Source organism: Vigna unguiculata, chromosome 5 (genome assembly GCF_037176805.1).
Source record: "Vigna unguiculata cultivar grain cowpea cultivar isolate G323 ecotype 2 chromosome 5, ASM3717680v1, whole genome shotgun sequence".
In the NCBI taxonomy this organism is placed as follows: domain Eukaryota; kingdom Viridiplantae; phylum Streptophyta; class Magnoliopsida; order Fabales; family Fabaceae; genus Vigna; species Vigna unguiculata.
In genome coordinates this window covers 17,524,666-17,533,619 of record NC_140796.1, presented here as the reverse complement: position 1 = coordinate 17,533,619, position 8,954 = coordinate 17,524,666, and the positions used below count along the sequence as shown (strand labels likewise).

At 32.0% G+C, this 8,954-nt stretch overlaps 2 protein-coding genes across 3 annotated transcripts; one reads left to right on the top strand and one right to left on the bottom strand.

The window, feature by feature from the left end:
- Positions 1 to 1,519: 1,519 nt before the first annotated feature.
- LOC114186123 (uncharacterized) lies at positions 1,520 to 2,288 on the top strand. The gene has a single exon (XM_028074151.2). The coding sequence runs from the start codon at positions 1,722 to 1,724 to the stop codon at positions 2,073 to 2,075; it is 354 nt and encodes a 117-aa protein (XP_027929952.2). The 5' UTR covers positions 1,520 to 1,721; the 3' UTR covers positions 2,076 to 2,288.
- Positions 2,289 to 2,871: 583 nt separating this feature from the next.
- On the bottom strand, positions 2,872 to 7,917 carry LOC114183720 (embryonic stem cell-specific 5-hydroxymethylcytosine-binding protein). 2 transcript variants are annotated; one of them, XM_028070836.2, is made up of 8 exons: positions 7,689 to 7,917; positions 6,778 to 6,934; positions 5,187 to 5,272; positions 4,969 to 5,081; positions 4,809 to 4,874; positions 4,080 to 4,186; positions 3,874 to 3,939; positions 2,872 to 3,516 (listed from the first exon to the last, which is right to left on the bottom strand). In XM_028070836.2, exons 1-8 carry the CDS (start codon positions 7,781 to 7,783, stop codon positions 3,145 to 3,147), a joined length of 1,062 nt encoding a protein of 353 aa, XP_027926637.1. In that variant the 5' UTR covers positions 7,784 to 7,917; the 3' UTR covers positions 2,872 to 3,144. The 2 variants fall into 2 exon arrangements, with proteins under 2 accessions (XP_027926637.1, XP_085529301.1); XM_085673175.1 differs by lacking the exon at positions 7,689 to 7,917 and adding an exon at positions 7,183 to 7,285.
- Between the last annotated feature and the right edge of the window lie 1,037 nt (positions 7,918 to 8,954).

Below are 8,954 nucleotides of genomic sequence, written 5' to 3'. Positions count from 1 at the left end.
GTTGAACTGTCACTGTGTATATGGAATAGGAATAGAAGAGATAAATATAATAAGTAAACGATATGTGTAATTAAAATAGATATAAAAAAATGTGTATAAGTTTGGATAACCTATTTTATAAGTATCTTTAGAAGAAGAAGAAGGTATAATAACTATTTTATAAGTATCTTTAGAAGAGGAAGAAAGTATAATAATTTTTCTTAAGTTAAATGAGTATGAGTTAAATATCATATTTAAAAAAGAATGAGAAAATTTTATAAATTAGCTTACTATGTAGTTTTATTATATGAAAAGTTCATTTAATTTTATAATGTGTATTTTATTTTGTTTTTTCAAGAGTTATTAAGAGATAAGATCAATAGTCATTTTATCATATTTTAATTTAATTTTTGTAAATTTTATTATGTGACTGTTATATTTAAGACTTTGTTTTTGTAATTTTTATTTTAATGAAGTTTTGAAGAGTCACACTTAAATCAATGTTTATTATTTTAAAAATATATGTTTTCGAAACAAATAGATTTTTATTCTTATGATATAAACTAAAAGTCATAATACAATATTTTAACTTAATATTTTTTTGTCACTTTATTTTTAAGATCTTATATTTTTCCTCAATTTAAAAGTTTCATAAGACTTAATTTTATAATATATTATTTACACTTCAAACTAAAAATATTCTTTTTATTTTTATTATTAGTTATTATGAATGATTCTTTTTTATTTATGGTTCTGGAATATTTCTCTCACACATAAATTTTTAAGTCTTGAATTTATTATAATGCCAACATAGTCCGATAAAAATGTTTTATAAAAGTCAGAGCCTTAAATATTTTATCTTAACTATAACACATGCATTAGAGATGCTCCTAGTTAAGATATAAAATCTTATAAAATCCATATTTTAAACTTATGGCCCGAATATCTTTAGCCAATGCTAAATTAAGTTCTATATGGAAAAAATATATATTTGATTTAGAAATATCTTACAACTAGAGTTTTTTTTTTTTACTAAACAAAGCTTAATGAGAAATAGACTATTCACTGCATAAAATAATTTTATATTATGTAATTAATTATTTGTTAAGAGAAAATATAACTGATGACTTTGAATTAGTTAATAATGTAAAAGCATTTTACGCAGCTAATGTATATAGTCATTAAAGTAACACTTTTTAATCAATCTGTGTCTAATTATAGAATTGATTTTGTACAACAAATCTCAATTTATGGACAAAGTACGTAAACTAAGCTATAAACAAATACTAGTACGTTGATAAAGTATACCCATAGGATTAATCAACTATTATACAATGAAAATAATCAATTAAAGTGGTTTTAAGGGCATGGTGGAGCGTCATTATTCAAAAATGAATTAGAAAAAAAAAAATACAACAATGTGATAACTTTTTCTTCTTCCTTCTCTTATAGAAAGCATGAGACAAGTCCCAATAATAGCTCATAGGAAAAGAGTTCTTACGGCTACCCTAAGCTCATTTTATTCGATCTTAACTTATAAGCATACTCCTCCTAATGATGGCAACCACAACCCTAAACTACTAAAGAAGAATAAAGGGATTCATCTAAACCATTATTTTATTTGCACACTACAATTATTCCTATAGCATTAGCCATGTTATAATTGCTGCCATTATGACCATTATGATGATCATGAATGACGTACCTTTTAAACATACTATAAAAGAGTTTAGTGTCATGTAATGTCACACAACAAAAACATTTGGGAAGAATACAAACTTACTATGATGTTTAAGAGAGGTGGTGGTTGTGGTAGTGGTGGTGTGAGCATTTCAATGTTGCCAAGTTCTACCATGTTGGTTGGGTTGTGCCGACCTCGGCGACGGCTCCGGCGACGGCGCGGCAGCAGCATTCGGCTAGGGAACAAGAGAAGAGGGTTCTGCCTTGGATCACGTCCTGTGGTACAATGGGGTGTCATGGCTCCTCTTAGGATGTTGAAGAAGATCATCATGGAAATAACACCAAAGGGTCATTGGATAGAGGCTTATTGTTGGTCTTTACCTCTTCTACGTCCACAACTGTTTCCTCTTTGTTAACCAAAAAACAAGTAATGGATTTCATCTCCTATCTTTTCTTTTCTTCAAAATGTGAAAAGTGAAAGTGTAAAACTCAAAGCGTGTACTCAACTTGGAGGAAGAATCTAATATACATTCTCCTTTGTGAAGCTTCGTGTAAAATGTCAAAAGGCTAAAGTTCTGTTCAGTGTAATCAGATATGTTTAATAAGCACTTAAAGAGTGTTTGTACAAAGTCCTTGGTTTAAATGTTTGGATTTTGCACTGTCTTCATCAATAAGTTAAGATTCAAAACACCAAAGAGCAATTGGTTTTCCTGATAAGAAAAGGATTGTGTTATTAAGACCACTTGGTTTGATACAAAATAGCTTGTTTATATTAATTAAGTCTCTTTAAATTAATCAAGAAAAGGTTTTCGTGGACAACTTTGTTGTCTTGTCACTTTTGACAAATTTTAGTACAAAGCTTGAGGAATTTCAGAGACTATTCAGAGTCTGCGATTAAAACTGAGTATGAACTACAGAAACCAGGAAGATAACAGAAAAAGAAACGAAAACCACTTAAATCTAAATGTAGGAATAAATACAATTTCAACCAAGCGCAAATTTTAATAGGTTTAAAAATACTATTTTAACTAAAATGTTCATTTATTTTACCCATTTCGGAACTTGTTTATATTACACCAAGTTAAACTTTTCTCTAGGATCATATGATTGACCATTAATTCAGATTTATATCTTATATTAAGACTTATATTTAGTTGCACTTTAATAAATTGAGTTCAAATAGCAATAAAAAGTAAACAAGGAGCCAATAAGTGATTCATTGTCAAATTTGCATTTTGTTGCAAGAATGTTCAAAGATATTTGGTACCACAATATTCAACTATGCACTGTAACAGATAATGAACCAAAATGGAAGTATTTTGCCATTCTATCAGGCAAAAGCTGAAACCACATTTGGTTACCATCAAAATCATAATATAGTAATAGAAAAGCACTACTTTATAAAAATCCCCTTGAACATGAACTATATTATACAAACAAACCAATCTTCATGTTCATGCAAACCAAAACCCGTTAGTTTAGTAGTTACTTTTTTCCGAAGAATGAAAACAAGGTTGGTTGTTTATCATCAGCCTTTTTTGTTTTTTCCTTTTTCTTTGCAGGTGTCGAACTTATCTGATCATGATTTTCCAATGCTGGCTTTGAATCAGCTGAAAAAGTCTCGTACTCACGCTTAATTGGGAGCAGAGAAGCATTTTGAGAATGGGAAGAACCACCGAATTTCACCTCCTTGTCTACCTCCTCGGCTTTGGCTCCTTCAATCAAGTCTTCAGTAGGTTCAGTCTTGACAGATTCATGACATGATAACTTCTGCTCTGGCTTTGTGTCTTTTCTTTCAGCTCCCTTTTTTGAAAAGAACATAGAGATTGACGTGTTCCCTTCTGCCTTTACTTGAATCTGCCAAACATAGGATAATGCTAACCATGGTTTTAAAATTTCAATACTAAAATCATGTACACAGATTGGTGTACACCCTAAACATGTAAATACATAACCAATAGTGAACTTACGAAACAAATCCCCCCAACAAACATGGCCACAATAACAAAGTTAAGTGACAATTTTTTCTTCTTTGAATTTATACATCAAAGAAGAAGTGGGTATAAGGATCAAGGTAAGTATAATTGCAGGTTCAGATAAAAGCAACGTGTGCTTTGTCCATTGAATAACTTGTTCAACTTAATACACCAAGACATATTCAAACTAGAAAAAGACCAAATGAAAGAAACATTAATGAATGTTCAATAGTCCTACCTCCTTTATGCACTCAGGTCCATCAAACGATGACTTCCCCATAGCAGGTGTCACTGGGTACCATACCTAGAGATGAAAAAACAAATGGGAAAACTAACAATGCTAAATGCAACGATACTAAGCCACAAAATCTTAACGACATGACTGGTATGGTATTAATGAAGAAAACAGAAATTACAGCCTCAATGTTCAACAAAAACACATACCAAATCAGATTCTTCATATGGCTTCATCACACTCTTAAAACTGGAACCAGAACTGCTTAGCCAGGTATCAGTTGATTCCTTGCTGCCCAAAATAACAGGCATCCTATCTAAGGAGATACAGTAAAGTAAATATATAATAAGTATTTCGCCAATATAATTGTTATAATTATAAAACTCCCGAGTTAATCTTATATAATTCGGAATATTGTTAGAATTATATAAATAAGGAGCTGATGTATTGTTAGAAGCACTCTTTTTTTTTTATTTCCGTATCATACCTCTATTATTAGAGGATATCAAATCTCCTCTATTTATTGCATTGATTCTTTTTTCTCAATATGAACAAAGCACCTATGCGCTCACACGGTTTCAGCTTATTGTTGCTCTTTTTCCCAGAGTTTAACAATATTAGGCCCCTCAAATATATGAATATTACAGCAGTCATTCTCAACTGCTAAAAGGCCAAAGGGGAAGTATAACCTAATATATTCTGAGAATCTGGGGTTGTTCAAGGTTTAGCCAATTTCCACATCTTGACACTCGGTAGGAAACTTATGCTCTATGAAGAGTTCTTTATTAATTTACTAAAGGAAAAGGAGGCATACCTAGTTATAAATTTCAATAGAAGTAGGACAAGAACTGTAAAAGGTTGGTAATATTGAACAATGAAAATATCCACATAAAAGGTCATTTCCGTTGGTATGCAAAAATTTAGAGTGCATGACTCACCGTGAAGCCACTGAAGTGCTGAAGATGAAGAGGTTGTAACAATGGTGAATGTGTGTAGTGTTTCACCTGCAGTTAACAATATCACATCAAAATTACATGCAGTCTTGTCTTTCATTTTAGACAAATTCAGTTCCTTACATCTTTTGGCAGAAATGTTTACCTTCAGAATTTTGCCATGAGTCATAAAGAGCGGCGAAGACAAGTGGTCGTCCATCTTTGAAGTGAATATAGTAAGGCTGTTTCTTTGAACCATCCTTTTTCCACTCATAAAATCTTAAACATGTAATTAAAAAAGAGGAAGCACTCCCAAGTCATGTTGAAGCCAAATATACGAAGAGATGGGTGAAAATATAATTAAACAAGAAACGCGACACATACCCTTCTACTGCTACAAGGCACCTGCTCTTAGGAAGCAAACGACGAAATGATGCCTTTTCATCAATAGATTCAGATCGAGCATTAAACTACAGTATAGAACACATCCCACATCAGGTTGAGAACTTTGTTTGACAGATTATGATCTAAAGTAGTATTGTAGTTGACATACTCCAATAATGATCATGAAAACAGTAAACACACCAAGAAATTTCACAATGAACATTAGCTAAAATGACATTTCTAGCTTTCATAGTAGTAAAGCAACAAGAAAAATTGTCAGGCTCATAATGATATGATGATATTTAAGAGAGGTTGAAAATTATTCAAGAATTTAATAAGGAACCTGGTATCATAATCAAGGTTATTTAAATATAACATTTTAATAACAAATTGAGCAATTCTAATTGTACCCTTATTCATAATAAAGACAGAAGAATATCACTAATTTCCATAAATCATTCTTCCTTGCACAGGACAAAATAGACAGTTAAGAACCATACTATCCATCATAATAATAAAACTTACGAAATGGAAAAAACAAAAGGAACTTCCAGCTACCCTGATTTACCAGTGGCTTCCAGAATATTGGCATGCTATAAAAATGAATATAAAAGAGGTTGAAACCTAACCGTGTGCATAGGTGCATCATACACCCGCTATAATTTCTAGCATTGTTTAATCATAAATTTCTACAATGTGAGCAAAGTGCTCGAGCTAAAACCTTAAATTAAAACTTGATTTTCTGTTAAAAGATTGTGTAGTTCCTGTATCAAATCCACATGTTAAAATGTATTAAATGTTCATTATTGCCTGTGATGTTGCATTACTTGTTACATCGAGAGGAACTAATCTCCACCACCAGTAAGCCTATCAAGAGTCTATACACATGGATGGTATGCAGAACATAGGAAACACATTCTACAATTATAAAATAGCTCTTCATTTCCTTCAATCATCTCAAAAAGACACTATTCTCTCTCTCTCTCTCTCTCTAAATCCCCCGCTAAATTTAACTGTTGCTAATATAGTCAAATCAAAATTATTCATGTGATTCATCAGAAGTTATTATTATATAACATATTCTCAGAATAAAAATAACTCAACAATACAGGGAAGAATCTGTCCACAGCACCCCCTTCCCTTCAATATCATGCAATCAAGTCTGACGATATGTACCAAATATCTTAATTATTTTATCTAAATTAAAGCAATTCATTCCCAGGAAATGACAAGATAAACAATAGAAATTAAATATATACATAGATTAAGATATTATGTTTCCTTACCACTACTATAATAACCCCCATATAAATCAAATGAAACCAAAGTTAGAGTCAAACATAAGATCCTATAACTATTGAACCTTGGTTTGCTTATAAATGTAAGAAGCTAAGGTATTTTTATGTTAGCTTCTTATTAGTATATAGTTTATACTATCAACTAGTATTACAACTAATTAGTTATTCGCACTCTATTAAAGTTACTCTAACCATTCATGCATACAAAACTTCAGTTAAGTTCCGTTACTGATTTTCAAGCTCCCACACACCCAATAAATAAGAAGAAAAAGTATTGAATCCATAAACTATACCATCTTGTAGTGATCAGGTTTCTCTGTTTTCTTTGTAAAACTGGGGATTAAACCCCATTTCATGCAATGAAGAACATAGCCACCACTGTCAGATGCATCTTCTCTCCGAACTACTGGCATGTTGGAACCCGGTGACACATTATAGGCCGGCCTATACCTAAAAGCACGTAGTCAAATTCAAATGTGAAATACAAATCCTCACCAACCTATTTCATTCAAAACATAAAAGTCCCACAATTGTTGGACAAATGAAAAAAAAAATTATATTAATAATAAAGCAATATATCAGCTCATTCATATTCAGGAACCAAATTCCCAGGAGTGGAATTTTTTACACATTCACACAATCAGCGAAGAAAAATAGCTAATGAAGATAAAAAAATGCGTGTTTTGGGTCCGCTGTACCGAGATAAAATGAGCCATCTCATATTCATCCCGCGATTCTAATTTGGCGGTGTGAATGTGTAAAATATCTAACTGCAGAGTCATGCTTCATCGTCTTTTCCATTTTCAGTGTGAATGCGACTGTCAATTTGGACCGACTTGAAGAAACCCACAACACAACAAACATAAAAGAAAAAAGAAAGCAAAAAGGTTCCTTTTTTTTCTTCCATTTCGCCATTGGTTCCCAAAAACAACCATTTCAGACCACTTGAAGTTATCCCCAACTAACGAGAAAAGATTCATTTTCCTTTTATATAGTTATAACAGTCATGCCATTTTCAGAATCAGTTGCAGTGAACCCAACACGACAGAACAAGGAATCAATAAAAAACTGAAAACTCGCAAAAAGCTTCCCGGTTCTGTTCTACCGAAACATGAAAAATAAAATGAAAAAGAATTTTGGGAAACTCGAAAGAGCTAGTTTTGCGTGGTTGTGATTGTTAAGAAGTTGAAGTTATAGCTTTTACCGGTCCATATGGAGAGTACGAGTCGGAGCATCACTGCGGTGACAAGCCCTTGGAACATCATCAGACCTAAGAGTACAACGTGTTCTCCCACACATCTCTTTCTCACTGTTGGGGTTTCAGTTCTTCAAGGCGGGAATAGAATGAAACACATCGCTTGTGAGAAACTGCTACAAAATGGTGTGTGTCCTAAGCCGGACCGAACCGCAAAATAGACCCAATCAAATTAATGTTTTAAAGTGTTATCGTTAAAGATTTTGATTAGAACGACAAATTAAATTTAAAAAAATATTAAATAAAAATATTAATTTTAAACAGTTTAAAGAGTGAAATTTGTAAAATAATTATTTTAATTTACAAAATAGTTATTAAAGGATAAAAATGAAAAATGGATGTGTTCACGAACAATCAAAATATATGAGGAATTCTTTTGCCATCAAGCTTTTATCTCATGTGATCAGGGACTTATGTTTGTAATGAAGGGATCCAAAGAATTTTAGATGTGAAACGTTTGATTTGATACTTGTCCATGCTTCTTCAGGTGTTATACCATCCAATCTCTTGGTTGGAGATCTATTCAGCTTATATGAAGTTGTGATGACAACTTATCCTCACAAATAAATTGGTAGATACTTACTCTCAACATTCGTCTTACCATTACGTTGGGGGTGTGTAGGGAGGAGTAATTTCACGAATCAAACTCTCATCCTCACAGAATTTGCTAAATTCTATAGATGGTTGCATATCACTTTGTTTTTCAACTAAATTCTTGAACTTCTTGAAAGCATTCAAAACCTCATGCTTCCTTTTCAAAACATAAATCCATGTTTTCCTAGTTACATCATCAATAAAGGTGCAAAAATATTTGTTACTTCCTAGTGTCTTAACTTGTAAAAGTTCAACTTGTAAAGTTCACATATATCTGAGTGACTTACCCCTAGTTTCTCCACAACTTTTAGAGGTAAAGTCCTGCTGAAATTGCCTTTAGTATGCTTACATTGAACACACTTCTTCGAGTATGTTAATATTGAGTAATCCAGCCACCATGCCATCAGGACCAATAATTCAAATCTTTGGAATTAAGGTGACAATTTATGATGCCACAACCATTCCATTGTATTCTCTAATGTAGCAAAACATTATTGTTTCAAGGTATCCATCTCAACATGAAATGTACTATTATATGATAGATTAGCATGATTCACAACCTTATTGTTTTGATAAAAATCATTGAGAAAATTATTCTCCATTGTCATAGTAAAGCCTTTT